The sequence below is a fragment of the Melospiza georgiana genome, chromosome 2 (genome assembly GCF_028018845.1).
Source record: "Melospiza georgiana isolate bMelGeo1 chromosome 2, bMelGeo1.pri, whole genome shotgun sequence".
NCBI lineage: Eukaryota > Metazoa > Chordata > Aves > Passeriformes > Passerellidae > Melospiza > Melospiza georgiana.
In genome coordinates this window covers 14,481,589-14,503,328 of record NC_080431.1, presented here as the reverse complement: position 1 = coordinate 14,503,328, position 21,740 = coordinate 14,481,589, and the positions used below count along the sequence as shown (strand labels likewise).

Genomic DNA, 21,740 nt, shown 5'->3' with positions numbered 1-21,740 from the left:
CATATATAATGGTGGGCAACTAAATCTTTCCTGACAAAGCGTTGGTAAGTGCTGCAAGGTAGAGTCCTTTGTGAATAATGCAATAAGTTTAAAATAAATACTTCCCAATGGTAATTTCCAGTTTTCTGTCATAAACAGGAGTGAATGGTCAGACTGTTGATGCAAAAGCCTACATCAAAGAACTTTGCATATTCCATATTGATATCTTTGGACTTTCTTCTGATTTGTACGTCTAACAACTGTCAGTGTCACTATTTATAACCTTTTCAGTAAGATTTGTAAACCTGCTTTTTGGCTTTTGCTGTGTCATTTCTGTATATTTAATTTAGATTTTGATTGGGTGTTTAAATGTTCTCTCATTCTAAGAAATGAGTGCAGACCATGTTCTAATGGAAATGTTTGGTTTTTTCATTATATAAAAATATATTCACACAAGATAGATCTATCCATCTATCTTAAATATCTATTAAATATATAGGTAACATATTTATTATATTTATACACCTATATATAAAGTACATGTCTTATACATACAAGATCAAAGATGCCAAAATATTTTAAATAAAAGAGCTTACAGGGGTATAGAGTACTTGTTCTAAGACAAATATCTGCTGAATTTCTGGTTTTTTTGTTTTTCACTGAACATATTGTAGTCAATTTTCTTCCTCATAAGGCAGTTTAATATCTGATGAGATGAGTTCAAGAATAATTTCATGAACTTTGTCTTCTCTAGGAATGGGAGCTGTAATTGCATTTCAATCCATTTCTGAAATTCCAAGCAGATACTGACTTTTTTACCCTCCCCTCCCTCAGAAGTGCTTGCAAAAGGAAAATGAAAGTGCCCTTCTATGGGGCACTTGTCCTTCATCTGCATATGAAGAGCCAAGTAATTGGTAGTTCTTTTAGAATGACTCACCCATTTCTTGCTGCCTCTTAAGCCAAGTACATTTAAGCTGTGTGTATTCCAGCTAGAAATACTCTTGAATTTTAGTTATATATATGTACACATTTTAAAAAATTCTTACATAGCAGTACGTGGTAATTCAAATATTTTGTATGTGTATATTTATTCATATCTGAGCTTATGTTTGTGTGGCTATCAATGCATATATGCCTTAGTCCTAAACTCATTGTGAAGGAGAAGGGAAATGTAAGGTAGGAGAACACTTTGCTAAAGCTAAATTGCCAATGTTCTCTGCTATTAAAGCACATCTGTTTAAAGTGCTTACTCAAGTCTGCATTTGTCACCTCACATGGGTACTCAAGTCAAAGTGAAGGTGACATGTTTGAGGTGGAGGTGACAAGCTGAAAAGCAGATTATTATATTCTTGTTTCTCAAAACTATGACAGAGCAGAATCCATCAAATGTGGGTGATCTATTTTGAGATAACTTTATATCTCAAGTTATCATATTTAAATTTTAAAATATTTGCATTTGTAGTTCTCAATGTGTAGGGGAAAGCATATTGCAGCCAATCAGTTAATAAATGCCCTTTTTCAGACTGTTGGGTTTTCACCTCCAACAGTTGTCCCTTAGGCACTGCATTTTATCTTTTTTGCTTTGTCAAGGGTGTTTTCTCCACAGGGGGAAGAAAAGCTCAGCTGCATGTTGTAGCCACACTATTAGAGGGGATGTGGAGGTAGCTTGGGCTGCAGTGCCTCACAGGTGGGTGTCCTTCCCACCCAATATCTGACCACCACCTGGGTCTGGATGTAAAAGGATGTGACTTGCTTATTGTGACTTGTTGGCAGTACTTGGAGGGTGTATTTTGGTGATATATGTACCTGTTTTATTCATGAGGCCAAGAGGCAGGATCCACATGTGCTTTCGAAATTGTCTTGTCATGCTCATCCTGAAATAGTTTTTAACTCTGACAAAGAGGTCACAAGCATTCTTAAGCAGTGGAGCTCCTTGTTGCTATCATCACCTTTAATTAAAATTTACCTTGAAGTCTGCCTGAGGGACAGTCAGATGTAGGTGCTGACTTTCAGTATAACTGCAGCTCAGTCAAGTGACCTGCAAGCTCTGGCTGCTCTTGCAACTCAGCACAGCCTGGTGGCCCTCCTGCCTGTGTGTGGGAACTAGCTGGGAGCTTTGGTGTCCTTGATGTCCAAAGCTGAACATCTTTAGGACTGATGGCCAAGCTGGAAACTTCCAGGTTTTCTCTATTGTCTTAGTTTGAAAGGCAGGTACCTGCTAAGGGAAGGCAGGAGCCTCTCTTGAAATGGAAAATATAAACCTTTTCTCTCTAAATTATTACAGTTTTTGAAATAAAGGAGGCTCTCAGGCAAAGGTATGAGAATAGGAATAACAGTTTTTATTTGTATGTACAATAAAGCAAATAAACAACAATGACAACTCCAGCATTAACAAGAAACAGAACCAGAAACCCAATAGCAGCCTTCTCAGCTGCAGTCACTTTGCTCTTTGGTGCAGTGATGGTCAGAGCTGGCAGGGGTGCTGGGGGCTCCTGGTGGGCAGGGCAGGTGGGATGATTCCCCCACAGCTGCTGTGGAAAAGGAGCTTTTGCTTCACAAACTCCCTGGGGCGTTGATCCCGGTGCCTCAGCAGGACACCTGGAAGCACCAAGCTGGGCTGGCAGGATGTCAGGCAGGGGGTGGGGGGCTGCAGACCGGCATAAAAGTCAGAGCAGTGCTGAAGAAGCAGCAGGGGTGTGGTGGTGGCAGCTGGGCTCCCAGCAGGGCAGGGAGAGGCGAGCTCAGGATCTCTGGCACCTGAGCAGATGGTGATAGATCCCTCTTTTAGTGAGGTAGGTGACAGTAAGGTCTCAGTTCAGTGGCTGCTCTCAGGAGCAGAAGCTCACCCCACAACAGAAGAAGCAGCTCCAGGCTGGGCTCTGGCGGCAGCAGCAAATTGCTTTTTCAAGCAGCAGCTACAACTGGCCTCCTCTAAAGCCAAGAGAGAAAACTAGCAGTTGTCCTGGCCTCATCTTCTGTCTCTCAGAGAGAAACTCTCAGATAAGAGAAGTGCAATCAGATGACTTCTCCTGAGTTTGGCCACTTCTTTTGGTTTTTTAAGTATTCTGTTGTTAGTGTTTCTTAGCAATTTATAGGGAAAAAATCTATACTTATAAAAGGAAAGAAACCTAACCCCCAACATTATCCACCCCAAATTTTTTTCTCGTACCAACATGGTACATTAAATTTCAGCTTTTAAATTATATACATACATGCACTACCTTAGTTGTATACATATCTATATATAGATATGGATACAGGCACAGTGTCATGGCTGGTTCATCCTAAAATAAGGTCCTCTTAAGGTATGCATCGGGTCTCTCCATTCTTCTGCATCACCCACCAGGTGCAACTTGGTCCATGAGTGAAGACAGCTCCATGGGTGGGATTGTCCTTGCTGGAGGCAGAATTAACCCAAACAGTTGTTTTCAGTGTACTCCTTGTCTGCCATTGGAACTTTATCTCCATCTGTTGTTTGCAAGGGCTCAGATTGGGCAGGGCCTATTTGGTTATTGGAACTTCAAGTGTTCACTAACCATGTGGCCTTTGCTAAATTAATCTCCCAGTCCTTGAGACTCCTCTTACTCAGTGCCTTCAAGGTGGTTTTAATAAGTTCATTTCATTGTTCAGCTTTCCCAGCCACTGGTGCATGATATGGAGTAGAATACACCCACTTAATGCTGTGTTCTCTAGGTGTTTATAGGACTATTCTGATATAAGTCCTGTTGTCAGACTCAATTCTCTCGAGGGTACCATGCTTCCAAAGGATTTGCTTTTTAGGGCCCAGGATGGTGCTCCAGGCAGTGGCATGAGGCACAGGGTAGGTTTCCAACCTTCCATTGGTGGTTTCTGCTGTTGTGAGCACATAGTGCTTGCTTTGGCAAGTTTGAGGCAGTGTGATACAGTCAATCTGCAAGGCCTTCCTATACTTACATTTGCACCACTGCCCACCATACCATAGGGGCTTTACCCACTTGGCCTGTTTGATCATAGCACATGTCTTACAGTCATGGATAACCTAAGAAATACTGTCTATGGTTAGGTCTTCTCTTCTGTCTCATGCCTACTTATTTTATTACATTTCTGCCCTAATGACCCATCATGGGCCCATTGAGCTAGGAATAATTCTCCTTTGTGTTGCAAATCTAAATCTATCTTTGACACCTTTATTTTCACAGCCTTGTTGTTTCAATATTCTTTATTAGCCCAACTCCTGGGGACATGGGCATCTACATGATAGACTTTCACAGGTGGCCAGTGAAAGTGGCAAGTCTATCCAAGTGGCAATGTCTTTTTACTCATCAGCAGCCCAGACTGGTTTTCTTCTATGCTGCCAGTAGTGGATTTTTTCCACCTTTCCAGCCAACTCCTCAGAGCATTGGCTACCATCCACGGATCGGTATAAAGGTAGAGCTTTGGCTGCTTTCTTTAAGGCAATGTCCAGGGCCAACTGAACGGCTTTGAGTTCAGCAAGTGAACTTTATCTATCTTCTCCTTCAGTAGCTTCTGCAACCTGTCCTGTGGGGTTCCATATGGCTGCTCTTCACTTCTGGTTCATCCCTATGGTGCAACAGGAACTGTCAGTGAAAAGAGCGTAGCGTGTTTCCTCTCCTGGTAGTTGGTTGTACAGTAGAGCGTTTTCAGCACATGTCACTTGTTTCTCCTCTTCTCTCTCTTCTCTCACTGATAGAGTGAGACCAAAGTTTTCACCTTCTGGCCAGTTTGTAATTATCTCCAAAACCCCAGAGCAGTTTGGGTTTCTAGTATGGGCACGCTGTGTGATGAGAGCAATCCATTTGCTCCATGTGGCATTGGTGGTGTGGTGGGTAGAGTGCACCTTTTCCTTTAATAAACATCCACCCCAGCACCGGTAGTCGGGGTGCCAGGAGGAGTTGTGCTTCCATGCCAGTCAGCTCTGAGGCAGCTTGAACTCCTTCACAGGCAGCCAAGATTTCCTTCTCTGTAGAAGTGGAGTTGGCTTCAGACCCTCTGTAACTTTGGCTCCAGAATCCCAGTGGTCAGCCTTGAGTCTCCCTAGGCACCTTCTGCCAAAGGCTCCAGGACAAACCATTATCTCGTTTGCAGAGTAAAGGACATTCCTCACCTCTGGTGTCATCCTAACTGGGCCAAGGGCAACTGCATGAACAGTCTCTTGCTTGATCTTGGTGAAGGCTTGTTGCTGTTCAAGGCCCCTGCTGTTCAGTGGAAATCATTTCTCTTGTTGGGTAACCAGGTTGAGAGGGCTCATGATTTGGCCACACTCAGGAATGTGCCTTCCCGAAAAACCTATGGCAGCTAGGAAAGCTTGTGTTTCCTTCTTGCTGGTTGGTGGAGACATTGTGGTGATCTTATTTATAACATCATTGGGAATCTGACGCCATCCGTCTTGCCACTTTACTCCCAGGAACTGGATCTTTCAGGCAGGTCCCCTGACTTTGCTCTTCTCAATGGCAAAGCTAGCTTCCAGCAGAATCTGGATGATCCTCTCTCATTTCTCAAATACTTTCATTGCTGTGTTCCTCCACACAATGATATATCATTGCCGATGAATGGTACCGTGGAGATGGTGAAATTTCCGAGCCAGTTTTTAGCAATCAAGAAAAATTTAAAGAGGGACCAAGTGGGTTTGTACCCCTTTTTAACCTTTTCTCCTGTGTAAATGGAAACAAGTCATCTTTCATGCAGACTCTTTTGCAAGGTGGCTTTAACCACATCTATTCATAAAACATAGCTGGGTTTCCCCCAGGGGAAAGCTGCAGTATTATTTGAAGTGTCTCTTGTGTTTCTGGAGGCCAGGTATTTTGGGGACAAGGGAACAGGGAAATCATTCTTGTTTGTATAGAGGCTTAACTCCTAGTGGAGTCAGGTTTGTGGCATATGAAAATTTTATCAGCATGTTTTAACTTTGTAATGCCCTGTTAAAAAGGAATCATACTGTCTTCTGTTTTGCCAAGGTTGCTTTCAAAGTTGTAGTAGGCAACATAATATAAAATGAAATATTAAAGACTTGGTGTCTGAAATGAGTTGGAGAAGTTGTTAACTTCACCTAGAAGGCTGTTCAACCATATGTGATGCCATGAGAAAGATTCACACCCACTTGTGCTCGAAGTTGACAGAAAGTCACTACGTGTTTACATATTTAAAGATCGTTTATTCATTAGTAGTAAATTTCAAGCAGAAGATCAGAAACAAACCTGAAATCTTGTGACAACAGAGCATTAAGTTCAAGAAATATTTTGAAGGCAACAGTAGCAGTGGCTGAACATATGTTTTTGACCTGTTGTCTGTATCACTCAGAACAGAACTAAAAATTATCCCAGAAGATTCTTGACGTTTAATCCACCAAATGCATTGGCTAGTCAACTTCAGTATTTCCTTCTGTTGTCTGTGGAAGTGTCCTTTCCTTTCACATAGCACTTGTAACAGCAGAAGGAGAAACTCTGCAGTTGGTAATTCGAGGTCAGTTCAACACTTGGTAGTCCTCTATGGAAGGCATGCAGGGAACCTCTAGATAAGCTGTCTCCTGAGAGAGGCAGAAAAGTTCCTGAGGAACTTTCTTGCTTCTTTCATATAAACTGAGCGCATTTTGTGCAAAGTTGATCTTCTTTCAAAATAAAATTTAGTTGATGCTATAATGGAGTGAGCATGTTTACAGTATTATTCAGCTGTCAAAATATGGGATGCTAATGTTGATCTTTTTTTTAATCTTTACTTTTTGGGACATTCCAGAGTCCCAGGTTCTTTCTTTTCTGTTTAAAGGGAAGGGAGGGAGATTAAGAAACAGGTAATTGTTTTCCTTACAGAGATTTCAAATAAAATGTTTTCTCATATGACCTTGAAGTAATTTTGTTGCTGACGCATCATCATAATTCTTTTCATTTAGCGATGATAAGGCGGTAGAAGAACAAGCAGAGGAAGATGAGGAGCTAACTGTTGTGGAAGATGAAGATGCTGACGACGACGATGATGATGGAGATGAAATTGAAGAGACAGGAGAAGAGTATGAGGAGGCAACTGAAAGAACCACCAGTATTGCAACCACTACCACCACAACTACAGAGTCTGTGGAAGAGGTTGTCAGAGGTAAGTTCATCAGGCTTGGGGCTGCTTTGCATATTTGCACTTAACAACAAAAAAAATGTTCCAAACAGCAAAATACCCAAAGCTGCAGTGTTGTTGTGCTTTTTGGCTCCTGTAATTTACGTGTTTAATCCCCTCACCTTTCCCTTTCCCATTACAAATATTCTGTGGGGTTAGTTCTGCCTCAACCCTTTGGATTTTCTGACCTCCAGTCCTCCTGGTCCACAGATGCTGCAGGGACTGTCTGTCCTTGAATTGTGTTTGTTGTGTGTGTTGTTCACAACATTTCTTGTTCAGAAACAGAAGGGTTGATTTTATTTTAAAGTAGCATTAAATAAAATTCAACTGTCCTATGTAGCAAATTGGAAAGTGTATATGATTTATCATGCACATGAGTTACAGAAGGATATGAAGTATCAGTTCCAAGCAGGAGGTATCATGAGCTGGTTTGGTCCCTCGTATTAACAGTAGTGATGGATCATTTTGTTTGATTCTGTTAGGTACTTGTTCGTTATGTTTCTTCATGAATTAGTAATTCAGTAAAGTTAGACAAATTTAAAATAACTAATGAGTTTTAATGTGTGGGAAAGAAAGAAATATGAAAAAATAGAATACGTGGAGTGAGAAAGAGCTCTTCTTTTCTAAAATTTAATTTTTGTTATATGTTTTAGTTCTTAATAGAACTGCATTTTAGAATTTGAATTTTACACTAGTTCATGGTCAGTATAGCAGCATAGTTTTTTAAAATGCCTCATTTCTCCTACAATGCATATTGGAATTCATTATCATTATTTTTCTATTTTAATAACAGTTCAGTGTGGTGTAAATCTAAGTAAAATAGATCCCAGTTTTTCTACAATGCTTGTATCTTTGCCGATTAATGTTGGAGATGGTATTAAAAAATGGGATTAAAGACTACATTTGAAAAGAAAGGAGTTGTGACATGGAGGAGGCAGAGGGAAAATGATGGAAATTGGGGCCATTGTGAAATGAAGGAGAAAATATCTGACCTGTCTTCCCATGCTTCCCTATCTCCTGCCTCTGGGTATTCTTGGGACTCCAGTGGTAGTGGAGTCCCATATTTTGCATGTGGCAGTGGCCCTTCCTCTTGAGCCTTGGTTCCAGTGTGTGTCAGAGGAGAGGGTGCTGCCTGCAATTTATCACACCAGGATACAGAAACATGCCCAGAGGATGCTTTGGGAAAAGCAGAGTTACTTGCTTATATTTCTCTGTTCAGTCTACATGGAGCACTAAAGCTTTGCTAAAATCACCAGCAAATGTTTCTTTCTAAGGCTGGCAACTCAGTCTTGTGTGTTTCTGTCTTATATAGCTGTTGAGTGTTTTGCTCAGTTTTTGGAGAGCCCTTTCAGTGAGGAGGGGGTAGAAGGAGTTTATATCTTTAAACCAATTAAACATATTTCCATATGTGAGCTTTTACCCCCTGGGGATAAAATGCCCTGTTCTCACTGGCAAATTAATATTGAAAGGGGGAAAAAAAAAAGAAGACACTTGACTTTAATGAGATTTTGGATGAGTGGAAATGAGGACAAATTTGGTAGCAATGTTTCTTTACTGAGGGTGATGTTTCAAAGAGGTTAATATTTATAGCTTTCAGGAAAGTAGCATACAATCACCTGAATATAAAGCATAACATATAAAAGATGAGGGAAGCTATTGACACAACCTTTCAGAAGCCCTTTAGAAATGTATATGTTGGCTGATCATGAAATGACCGCATGTTGTTTTTCCCAAGTCTAGTATTTCCCACCTTGGGTGACTGTGAGGAAAATATGCTTTGGTTCAAGTGTGATGAGGACAATCTGTTACCAGTACAAGTTTTCAGCACAGTTCTGCCACAAGCCTTTGGGTTTCCTGACCTTCAGCCTTGCTGGGGCACACATGGTGTAGGGACTGTCCTGGAGAGAGTGAGTGCTGTCTCACAGAGCTGCACTGTGCAAAGTGCTTGCTTATTTATTCAGGTAGAAGTGTCCAAATGACATAGCCTTGATTCTTGCTTTTGCTTCCCTTCTTACCCACAAGAGAAAGATTCCTACAGGGTTCTTGTCCTCCTGGCGCAGGCAGCAGATCCAGCATAGGAACTTGTGTGGTGAGCATCTTGCTGATGCAAGTGTCATTGTAAATGAAAGAGGCTGAGGGACCTTGTTGAGAACTTATGTATTAGAAAGTGGTCTTTACTATGGAGACACCCTGAAAGCCTCTCTAAAAGGATTGAACTGTCAGAGCTTCATTGATGTGGACTGAGCTCTGTTCCAGGCTGCCTTGCCCAAGCACTAGTTATAAAACATCCTAGGATGCTCTTCACAACCCTTTACACCCGCTTTTATGAAGCTGTAACTAATATTATGTCTCCAGCAATAAAGAACACAGAGAGTGGATTTATCCAGTTTAAGAGGAGCTGCTTTTCAAATGGACAAAGCCATAAGTTAGGATCTGATTGTGGGCTGGTACTGAGCCCTTTCTCTGCCAAATCAGTGGAATGGCTGCCATCAGCCAAAAATAATTGAAAAGCATAAATGCGGTGTTATACTTTAAAGATACTTGAGCTATTGTAGAATAAATTTTTCAGGCAGTTTTCTTTCTGTGCATATTTTAATGAATTGTGACCAAAATAGTAATAATAGAACCACTTACAAACTTACTTTCAGTGAAAAGGAAATTAATCTTTCCTAGAGAATGAAAAAGGTCCATTGGCAGGAGGATAGTATTTTCATTCTGCAGCAACCACATTTCTATGTGTTTCTTAAAAAATGTTAATAAACTTTCCATAGGGCAGTATTTGCCACTATTCGCTTTCCTACCTTTTGTGAGAGATGGTCTTTACTCTGAATTCATATGGTGTATAGCAGCAGACCCAGTTTTTGGATATGCTCTTGCTGGGCTTCAGATGTTAAATCCAGGCGATTGTGGGTCTGAGATTACAGTGATTCAGTTGGTGAAATTAGTGTGAAATACACATTTTTCACCTCTGGTCATGGGGAGATGTTAGCATTGAATTTGTGCTGAAGAAAATATGGCTCATTTATGAAGCCCTGCTCTTGATTGTTGTCTCTATGTGGAGTAAGGGAAGTGATTCTGATGGCCAGGATTTAGGTAAGGGAGTGGTTTAATTTCTGCAGTCATTGCCATGGTGTTACAGGTATTGCAGAGCTGCTCCCAAGGATCCAGGCTCCTGGTGATTTTTCCAGCATGTGATGGAGGCAAGTAGGAGCACTGCTTCCCCCATCATGTGCAGTTGTTTGGGATTTTGTTTCTGCTGTCCTTCTGCACAGGACAGCAGAAGGACACAGGAGGGAACAAGAAAAATTAGTCTTGGCATACAGCAATCTCTCTTGGCATACAACAAAGAATAAGCAGTTTTGGCTTAGTGTTTCTTATCAGAATCATAGAATCATGAGGTTGGAAGAGACTTTCAAGATCATCAAGTCCAACCCATGCTCCATCACCTCAGCTAAACCATGGCACCCAGTGCCACATCCAAGCTTAGTTGAAAAACACATCCAGGGATGGTGACTCCCATCTCCCTGGGCAGACCATTTCAGTACTTTATCATTCCTTCTGTGAAAAACTTTTTCCTAATATCCAGTCTAAGTTTCCCTTAGCTCAGCTAAAGACTGTGTCCTCTCATTCTGTCAGTTGCTACCTGGAGAGAGAGACCAACCCCACCTCACTGCAGCCACCCTTCAGGAAGTTGTAGAGAGCAATAAGGTCACCCCTGAGTCTCCTTTTCTCCAGGCTGAACACCCCCATCTCCCTCAGTGGTTCCTCACAGGGTTTGTGTTCCCAGCCCCTCTCCAGCCTCGTTGCCTCCTCTGGACGCGCTCCAGCGTCTCAAGGTCCTTCCCAAACTGAGGGGCCAGAACTGGACACAGCACTCAAGGTGTGGCCTCACCAGTGCCCAGGGCAGGGGCAGAATGACCTCCCTGCTCCTGCGACACAGGCCAGGAGCCTTTGGCCTTCTTGGCCACCTGGGCACACTGCTGGCTCATGTTCATGTCAGCCAGTGTCCCCAGGGCCCTTCATGCCTGGGCACTGTCCAAACACAGTGTCCCCAGCCTATACTGCTGCAGGGGGTTATTGTGGCCAAAATGCAGGACTTGGCACTTGGACTTACTAAACTTCATTTTGTTAGAACTCTGTCCATCCATCCAACCATTTTAGGTCTCTCTGCAGAACCCTTCTTCCTTCCAACAGATTGACACACACTCCCAGGTTGGTGTCATCTGCAAATTTACTAATGAAAGACTCAACACCCTCATCCATGTCATCAATAAAGGTATTGAACAGAGCAGGCCCCAGCCCAGAGCCATGAGGACACCCCTGGTGGCTGCCCCCAGCTGGATGCAGCACCCTCACCAGCACTCTCTGGGCCCGGCCATGCAGCCAGTTCCTAACCCAGCACAGAGTGCTCCTGTCCAAGCCCTGGGCTGCAGCTTTTCCAGGGCTGTGCTGTGGGACACAGTGTCAAAGGCCTGTCATCATAGTCAATCAGATCCCATTAGAGGAGAGCAGTGGGGTCAGCCCAGCAGCCTGGAAGAAAACACGTGGCAGCTTCTCTGCAAACCTGCCAACAGACATGGGAGAATCAGCAGCATGAGCCTCACCTGCCTCCTCCAGCAGTGTAGTATTGCCCTTTATCAGTTGGGTTTGCTTTCTCTAATTCAGCTGGATTTCTTTAGGAAGTTAGGAAACAATCTAAGCAGTGCTTCTTCATGTGACATTTTGACTGTATTTACTGTCTGGAGTTACAAGTGAGAGACCATACGCCGGTTTCCTAGCAAGAGAAAAGTAGCCTGATGTTGGTATAGTAGGTCTTAGTGTCATTGATCCATCATGGGTAGTTTTCTGCTGAAGATTTTTAACTGGAAGTCTTAAAATCCATTCAGTGACTCCTACTATATATTGTAAATCAAGAGAGATTAACCCTGATCGCCAGACCTGTCAGTTGGGAATTTTGGGACAATATTAGTAGTGTATGCTACATTAATTGGGTTTTTTTTTCCCCACGCTCCATAGCTTTGCCTCACTTTCATAGAATCATAGAATGGCCTGGTTTAGAAGGAGCCTTCAATATCACCCAGTTCCAGCCCCCTGCCATGGGCAGAGGTGCCTTACTCTAGACCAGGTTGCTCCAAGTCCTGCCCATCCTGCCCTTGAACACTTAGAGGGATGGGGCATCCACATCTTACCAGGGCAACTTTTCATCTTTGGAAAGTTACCATCTTTGTACTGCAGTAGTAGTTCCCTGCTCTTCTTCCTTGCCTTCAGGGCTATGCAGTGTGCTTTATTTGGGGAGGGATTATGTGTGATTGATTGCATTTCATGTCTAGAAAACATGATTGGTTGCTATATAAATAGTACACATTCATATAAATCCACTGGGGTTTTTTGCTATGAGATCTTCATTCAGAATCATCATCTACTGTAATTTATGAATGAGAGCTGATAAAATCAACCTAATGGATTTGCATTTATTGCTTTTAATTAGACATTTTAATTTAAAGCACAGCTATTCTCCCATAATATAATACTTTATTATATGTTGTAATTGAAGGAAATATTTTTTGTAATCTGGTGATCTTGTTGATGGAGATGCAATACAGTAATACCTTTTTGGGTCGAGAGCAAAAGTACTGAAATACTAAACACACTAATAGTGTTATTTTATGTAAATTGGAAGGTGGAGAGTAGTTTCATTTGAAATACATCCTGCCAGAAAAAATTACCAAGAATCTGTTTCCCTAGAGAAGATGTCATTTTATTATACTGAAGCAGTAATTAATTGCAAATTTTTTGCTGAAGATTTTGCTGTGTAAAAAGACTGGAATGCACTTCCAGGCTAATCCTCATACTCACTGTCATGCCATGTTAGCAGAATTGTGATGTTATGTGGAAAGATTACCTTTTCTAAAACACATGAATTCATTAAACTATATTACCCTGGATTTAAAATCAAGCTGGGTTTTTTGTTTGCTTTCTGGCCATCAGTGGTAGCTTTATGGCAGTTTAGTTCCAAATATAGTTCTGTTGTACACAAGAAATAAAAAATATATTTTCACATATTTGTTCCGCTTCAGAACTATAAGGCTTTGTATTCTAGCCAAGTATACCATTAATTTTTTTTTTACTATTCTAAATATGCCCTTGCAGTAGCTTAAGAATAAACATTATAGAGAGAATTTCATCTTGATTACACAGGATGGAAATTACAATTAAGGGTATTAAACAGCTTTAGAGGAACTGTCCTCAGTATTGCATTGAGAAGTCCTAATTTGGCTTTTTAAACTTCTCTCTGTAAAAAAGCATTTTAGCAATTGTGTGGCTTGTGCACCAACTTTAGTCCCAGTGCATGTGCCAGCTTCACAGCTGTCTTCTCCTAATTCCAAAAGCCTCTTCTGAAATTAGCTCTTGTCTTTGAATACTCAAATTAAAATTTGGTTGCCTCTTCCAACCATATATTCAGAATAAGGAAGTTTTGTTTCAGTGAAATTATCTTCAAATATTCCCTTTTGATTGATTCATTGAGTAAAAACAATTGTGCCTTTTTAGAACACAAAGAGTACAACTGAAAGAAAAACAGTGCATGTGCTCTTGCCTAATATTTCTCAGCTAGTTTGAAAAACAAAGACTAATATAGGGGCATATATATTAATATCCTCAAACTATAGCTCAATTCCTGAAGATATGAAAGCCAAAATTACTCCAATTGTGATGTTTTATATTCTAATGCATGAAGAAGGGAGCATATACCTCATCATATACATTTCAGAGGTTACTCCTTCGGCCTCTCTTGCATTTATCGGTTACTTACTCTGTTCTTTAGAGAGATATAAATGGTAAAATAAAAGATTTGATCCTATATACTTCAACAGTTTGAGGTCCTCATTTAAGAGGTGTTCAGGACACAGTTTGAATGGACAGCAAACACACACCAGTGCTAATGGGCTTGTTCAGACCCTCAGTATGATTTTGTTGTGTGTACTTGATTATATCAGCTTCAAACTTGCAGGACTGTAGTACAGAAAGGCTCATCAATACAATATATTTCCCATTACCATGGCTATATTTATATTTATCAAGACCTTGCAGTATTTATAAGTCAGCATGATGGTCCCTTTCTTCTGTAGCATTAGGGTAAATAGGTTTCTCAGAGGTGTAAACTATACATGGGAAACCAACTTCCAAGACAGGTCAGAGTTAGAATTTAACTCCTCCTGTTGGTCCCTTTTTTCTTCGATCTCTTCAAATTTAATTTCTGATGTAAGATTTGGGGCTGACTGCCAGTATTAAATGAACTTAGTTCTCATGATGATGTAAATAAATTCAAATCCTGAAAAAATATTGAATAAACTTGATATTTACAGTAATAGAAATATGTAAATGTAGCTTTAATTATTCTCCCTGTTAGAAGCCCATGGTTTATTTCCAATTTCTCAATTGAAAATTTTTTAAAGTCCCATAAGGAAAAAAAAGCATGGAGTTGAGATTTTGAAATACAGAAATTATAATTTCACTTTGATTTCAAATTGGTTTTCTTCAAGTAGCAGTAGAAATAAATGGTAATGAAAATTTTAAACTGACATTCAGAACCATATTTTATATTTCCCTCTCTAAAAAGTGATCATCAAAAATATCTAAAATGTTTGCACGTAAATTCTAATGAGCTCTACTTACAGCATTTTGGTAAATGAGTGCTTATGGAAGTACTTTGTACAAAGTCAGTATAAATCGATGTCCACATACTTAAAGACTGTATTTCCTAGGGTGCTGAAGTCTGTGCTTTTCAAAGAAAAAATAAGACAGTCTGTGCCAATGTTTAATGTAACTGATTCATTTTCAGTATTCAACTACTTAATTTAAAAGCAAATCAACAAGCTTTGCCATAGCCCTGTCCTTCAGGGAGTGGTGCTTGCATGGTTAGAAACAACTGGGTTTGCCCTGACATGCTGGAATAAATACAAGAAGCTTGGAATGGGGAAAGTTGCCTTACATTTTCCTGATTATTTCAAAAGTTATTTGTCATGTCTAAGGTTTTGGAGAATGGGCATATTGACATCTATGGTTTAGGACACAGGATGACAGAAATTTGACTGTTGGAGTAGAATGGTTTGAAAACTCTAAAAGCAACTATTCATGAACCTGAGTTGTTGCAAAGGCTTGTCCTCTTTAATTGTATCCAATTTCTTGAAGCTAAAGGCAAAAGTTTGTCTTTGGAGGGGGGAGGCAGTGCATTAGTAAGCAGACGGGACTCAGTTTCTTTATGCAGAAAAGTCTGTTCTTTATTCACATAACTCATTTTCATACAGTTTTTACAGACCTCATGTTTTACTCCAAGTGGCTAGTAGTTTTCTTGCTACTCAATTCATTGGTTAGTAACTGGCATTCTGCCTGTCACATCTCCCTAATTTTGGATCGTTTACATATCTTCTTATCTGATTATCAGGGGACAGATTTCTTGTTTATTGCAGGTGCAATTTTTTTTTCTATAAGTATAGGTTTTTATGTGAATGCATTCTTAAGATTTCTTCACATGGGAACTTAGCTAGCTGCACTTAGAAGAAGTAACAGGCCAGCTGGTAATTCCGCAGAGCAAGGCCTGATTTCATAAGGCCTTTCTTTTATTATACCTCTACCTGTATGTAACAGGAAGAGTGAGTAAGTTCCTTAAAGAAAGCAAAGTTCATTGTTGATGCTGTACTGCATACAAACTATTTGTGGTATCAAGTAAAACTGAATTGCATGTTTGCAAAGAGTAACTCATCTTGGCCTCAATTTTCAGCAACAATTAAAATATGAAGCAAAGAGCTTTTAATTTTTTGATAAATCATTTAGTGTAACCCACCCACTACAGCAGTGCATGCTGCCTACCTGCTCCTAATATCTGCTAAAATAGTGTAGTTCACCCCCCTGTAGACATTAATTGCTATACTTGGCAACAGCAGAAGGAAGGGGAAGTGGTGTTTGGATTAATAGCCCAAGAAAACCTGTTAAATTTCTCATCTTCATTTCCCTATCTTCTCAGCTGAGGTGTTGCAGCTGAGAACCAAATGCAGTGGCTTTTTCATATAAGGACTAATGATGGATGGGATGTAGAGAGGCACAGGATATCTGGCCCACAAACAGGAGTGATGGGACCATTGCCCAGTCATAGAAGCTGCTTTACAAAATGTACCTTTGCCCCAAAGCTGAGGTGAAGGAATGCTACTTTGAGCTCTCTACAGAAAATGGCAGACAGGTATGGTAACATTGGGAAAGGGATGAATGACAGCAGTGACACGTTTCCTAGACTGAACTGGCACCACACTTCCCTCAAAAAGAGCAGTCATGAAACAGTAAACGAGAGCACTTCCCCCTCTCTTGTTTATTCTCCATTTAGGTCATACACATTAGAAGACAATAGAACATTTCTCTCTGTGGTGACCTCAGTACCATGCAGGTCTCACCAAGGGCAGTAGGGTTGGCAGTGCAGGCTGGAGGGAGGGATGTCCCTCCCCTGATGGGAGGTGACAGGTCAGGCAGGGGGCCTGTCAACAGCCACAACAGTGGGCTTCAAAGCTTCTGACTTGCTCTTTTTAATATGTTACTCAGTATTTATAAATAATATGTTACTCAGTATTTATTTATACTCAGTATTTATATTATATAAACAAGTGTTTACTGAACACTTGTTCAAGTGCATCTTCGTGTGTATAAATGACTTAGTTCACCAGTGAGACAATTCCAGTGTCCGATCTGATGGACACCTTTGCTTTTGTACATTCAGATCTCTGTTGCTATTTCTGTGGGAGAGGTACCTGTAGGAAATTTCAGATTAAACCTGTAAACAGTTTCCAACCTGAAAACAGCACAAAATAAATCAGTCTGTATAGCAAAACCAATATTTTGAGGGAAACCTAGAAGGGGCTTACTGTGTGGCTACAGGCTAGCCCACAGTCAGCATTAAATAAGAAAGGCTAAATTTCTGAGCCCTTTGTATTTTTGGAAATTACATTTCCTGTCAGTAAAAATTCTTTTGATTATACATTATGTTTTATATCAGAAGTCACTATTAATTTGTAGTTTACATGTGCCAGCTTTTCCAAGACTGTGCAAAACTAGCTTTTGGTCAAGATTTGACTGTATAATTAGGTGGTGGGGCTGGATTTGGTTTTAAAATAAATCCGGAGAACTACTTGTATACTAAAAATTATCTATAATTAGTCATATGGTAATATACAATTAATTGTAGTTAATGTGCTGTGCAATTAATGATACTTATTTTGTTTTTTTCTTCAAGTAAAAAAACTCAGTATTTTTTTCCCCCTAATTTCTTCATACTGAAGAAGTGCAGCATTTTTAGCACATCCTTGATGGTTGCACACTCTTGGATCTGTTTCTCTCACACTAAATGTATGTTTCCTGAAATTGATTCTTGACATTATTTATAGTTAGAATACGTGAATAAGTTAAATGCATGTAAAATTGTACCTGTATTGTATATTTAAGGAAATGTAGGTTGTATTGCCAGTGACAATTGGACAGTAAAAACCTGTTTGTAAACAGTGGTTCTTCTGAGGATAGTGAATTGATGGATCAGGAGAGACACTGAAAAGCAGGATTCTTTGCAGCCAACATTTTGGGAGGTGATGAACATGCAGGGGATTTTCAGTGCTAGAACAGTGATATTTTTTTCTTACCTTAGGAGTGGGATTTGCACAAAATTCAAATTTATGCAGAGAATTTAAAAGGCTCTAGTTGAATGTAGCAGTTTGTTTGCCAGGTAGTGTGTGGGGATGAAAGTAAATGAGGGGTTTATTGGTTTAATATAATGTGTATTTGAAATTACTTGTGCAGCACATTGAAAAGTAAAACTGTTTTTGTCTGTTTGGAACATTATTGCTGAAAGGCTATATGTTTACATGTGTAATTGGCTGAACTCCAAATTGCAGGCAGAATTTGCTTTGTCTTCCTTTAATTTGTGTGGTTTGGTTCTTCCCTCACATTTCTCTGTGTTGCAGAATGTAGGCAGAGACTATAGCAGCTCACAGTGAACACAAGCACAAATTATTTTAATTTTTTTCCTGTAGGTATATTCACTGGGGTTGAGATTTCCTCCCATGGATGGTTCAAGCTACAGCAGTAATTTTAGATATGTGAGCCCTTGAACTGTGAATTAAAAATCCTGTGCTGGGTGGCTTGCAAAAGGGAGTTTCTTCATCACTGGCTACATTTAAATAGGTGGCTGAAGTGAATTTGTTTTCCACTATAATGTATTAACAATTGTTTGTTGGTTGGTTTGTTTTGTATAATTTGGTCGAGGATGGTATATGGAGCTAAAAAGAACAAGATGAACAACAAGAACAACAATACTTTCAGATGTTTCCTTTCAGGTACCAAGTAAGCTGCTTGGGCAAGAATCCGCCCAGGGCTATTGGCAAAACCCCCAGTCAGCTGGTGGTTGTACCCCTCTGGCCTGGAAGCAGATGAAATTCCACATTTCTTTCAGGGCAGCATCTCTTAATATGCAGATAAACTTGCTAGAAACATAAGATATAGGCAGGATAAAGAGACTTTGTGGCAGGAATCCATGTCAGTTCAAAATTTACCTTCATTATCTCTGGGGAAAGGTTTCCTATCCCTCACAACACCGCCTTGGTGCGTCTCCTTGGTGCATGTGTCCTTGAGTGCGTGGACACAGAGAGACACCTAATGAAGAAGCCAAGACAATACCATTTCCATGCTAAACTTGGTTCCTCCGGGTCTCCTGTGAATAGAGGTGTGCTCTGAGCAAGCGGAGACCGGGCCGTGCCGCGCGATGATCTCCCGCTGGTACTTTGACCTGGCCGAAGGAAAGTGCGCGCCCTTCTTTTACGGCGGCTGCGGCGGGAACCGGAACAACTTTGACTCCGAGGAATACTGCATGGCGGTCTGTGGCAGCATCAGTAAGTGCCCTCCGCGGCGCTGGGCTCGCACTAACCAACCCCGGCCGCGCTCTGTCCACACCTCTGCTCACCACTCGCTCCTCCTCGGCCTCTCGCTAACCTGGCGTGGTAGTGGGTGACTTCTTGGCACTGTAGGTGCGCTCTGAGTTGGGGGCTGAGAGCTTTGACACCTCCTGGGGTGAGGTCTTTGCACCCATCTTCTCTCTGTTCTCTGTCGGAATGTACTGATGTTTCACGTGTCTGTCTGCACCTACAATGCATGTGCAGGGAAAAACACTAACTTTAGGGCAGCATCAGGTAAGTCTAAAAGTAGCTCCTATTTTTAGCCGTGTGTTCTCAAGTATTTCTTACCTTTTTTTTCCCAAATGTGTATTTCCAGATTTGTTTGGTTGAATTCTTTGTGTGTGTTTGCAATGAAAAAGTGAGAAGTGGTATTTGATTTTTTTTTTTTGTTTCCCTAAGGGCTGTGGTGCACATAGATGTGAGTCACCTCCCACTTAAAAATTTAAGTCAACCATATGTTGTAATGGCTGTTTTTGCTGAAAAAAATGGTGTTTGCACTGTTTGAGAGTGGTGGCATTCTCCACCATGCACCATTGAAGCTCATAAATTGGGTGTAGTTTTATCAGATGGGTTCTGTTTTGAGAGCCTCTTGTACACTCTCCTCCCAATCTGCTTTGCAAGCACGCATTCCTGGGAGAGCATCACCTGACATTTACACTGAGACATTAAAGAGTGAGTACATGTCTCACTGCCCTGTCTGCTCGCAGGACATGGAGGAGCAGAACACAAACAGCATCTCAGGGCTCCTTTTAGTAAAAGGTTTTCCAAACCTGGCCATTTCAGGTGCATTTCCAGTAAGCAGAAGGGTTAAAAATGTACACAAACAAATGAAGGGGTACTATGTGTGTCATGGAGCAGAGGAGCTGACCTCTATTTTATTGGAGCAGAAGCAAGAGCAGTACTGAAGCCAGGATTGCTGAACTGGTGCTCCAGCAGCATTTTATCTCAGGGTCTTATAGAGCTGTTCATGGCAAAGCTTCAGGGAAGGGCCGTGGAGGAATCTGCCATGATGGGAGTGAGGAGGATACTTCATGAACTGTGATCAGCTCCTGCAACCAGACAGAAGATGTAGTGAAGGGAGAGATCTGTGCAGGAGGTTGGAGTGAGGTCTAATGCATTTACTGACAGAGGAACATTTTGAACCATTAAGTTCCTGTGTTAGGTAAGGTGTTTCCAGAGATGCAAAACATGATTTATCTCTGATTGCAGCCTCTCTTTGGGAAGGTAAATTATCTTGTCGTCTTCTCAGGAGATTCTGCTTTGTCTCATGGAAGTTGTTGTCTGGCTGGGTGGTTGTTTCCTCAGATTCATTTCAATAAAACAATGACTAGACTATTATCATTTCCATTATTTTCTTGATTCTGGAAGTCAACATTTTTAGTCTAAGTAATTTTCTCTTTAAGGACAATGGAGTTTGCTTGAGTACTTGAGCTTCTTTGACTTTATTTGCACAACTCAAACTGAATTTTTATCTCCCACAGGGGTTTTTTTCTGCCTTTTTTTTTCTTTCAGTAGTTTCTCAAACAACAGTTGAGTCTATGAGGATACACTTTCTAAGCTATTTCAGTTATATTTTTATTCATGTTTTTAATGTTACATCGGTGTGTTCTATACCCTCATCTATACACCTGTATTTTCTGTTCCTGAAGTAACTTTTTATTTTCATTGCATGTACTGTTTCTGTCTCACCATGCTGTTTCTCCTTATTCTTCATGTTTTTGCTGAATAGAAATTGTAATGAAAATAATTAGAAGTGCTGAATATAATAAGCTTCATCACTGAAATGATGCCTTGTGTTTAGTACTACTCTAATGTTGCTGAAGGAGGTAGAACAGACACCATTTTTCATCCAAATCTCAAAGAAGAAAAGTAAAACAGTGGAGAATAGTTTCCATCAAGGCCACTCCTGTTCTCTCCTGTCTTTTTTTTCCTCCCACCATCACCCTTAATTTAGTCTTTGTATTTGATTTTTATGCCACTTCATTATTATTTATTATTTATTCCTTTCTCTCCGAAGTTCAGATTGTTCTTGCTCCTTTGTGTCCTATTAAAACAAAAGAAAAATCAAGCCTCTCTTAGGAGGAAAGATGGATGCTAAAGCTAAACTTTGTCTAGCTATAGTTTGCTTTTCAGGATAAACTAGTTAGATTTTACAGAGTAATATAAAATAGTGAATAGCATTGGGTTTCTCTTGTATAGTGGGCAAAGGGTGAAAGTGTGGGATGTGAGTCAGATTTTCTGGTAATGAATTGGAATTGGACTGAACCAAAATGTCAGGATGTTCTGTTGTCACAAATACCCATACACTGAAATCTCAATACTAATATCCTGAACACTTTCTCTTTAAAAAAAAAAGTTTAAAAGAGCATGTTTTATTGCCTCCTTGCTAAGTCTCTTTGCCTTGATCTGGAAAGGTGGGTCTGTCCTGTCATGCAAAGCCCTAAACTCCCTCCATGTTGAGTGAATTTGACTGGTGCTCTGAGGTCTGATGGAAATGATTTATCTGTAGGATAGGAGCTACTGGTGTCATATTTTTTTTCATTTATCATTCAACTCCATGGAAATTGATACATAATTGCCTTAGAAATAGAAGGCTGTGAGGCTGATGTTATCAATTCCTTCAGCCTGTCAGATTACCTGCTCAGTCTCTGCTGATTCTTAATAAGAATGTTCAGTACT

General features: G+C 40.5%; 1 protein-coding gene across 3 annotated transcripts in view; it reads left to right on the top strand.

The window, feature by feature from the left end:
* APP (amyloid beta precursor protein) overlaps positions 1 to 21,740 on the top strand; it is a 194,249-nt gene that overhangs the window by 108,149 nt on the left and 64,360 nt on the right. For 2 of the 3 annotated variants that reach the window (XM_058019170.1, XM_058019169.1), the window contains exon 6: positions 6,863 to 7,062. In XM_058019170.1, the coding sequence (XP_057875153.1) occupies positions 6,863 to 7,062 (200 nt within the window). Of the gene's footprint in view, positions 1 to 6,862; positions 7,063 to 18,830; positions 18,999 to 21,740 lie in introns of all 3 variants that reach the window. The other variant, XM_058019171.1, reaches the window with a different exon arrangement.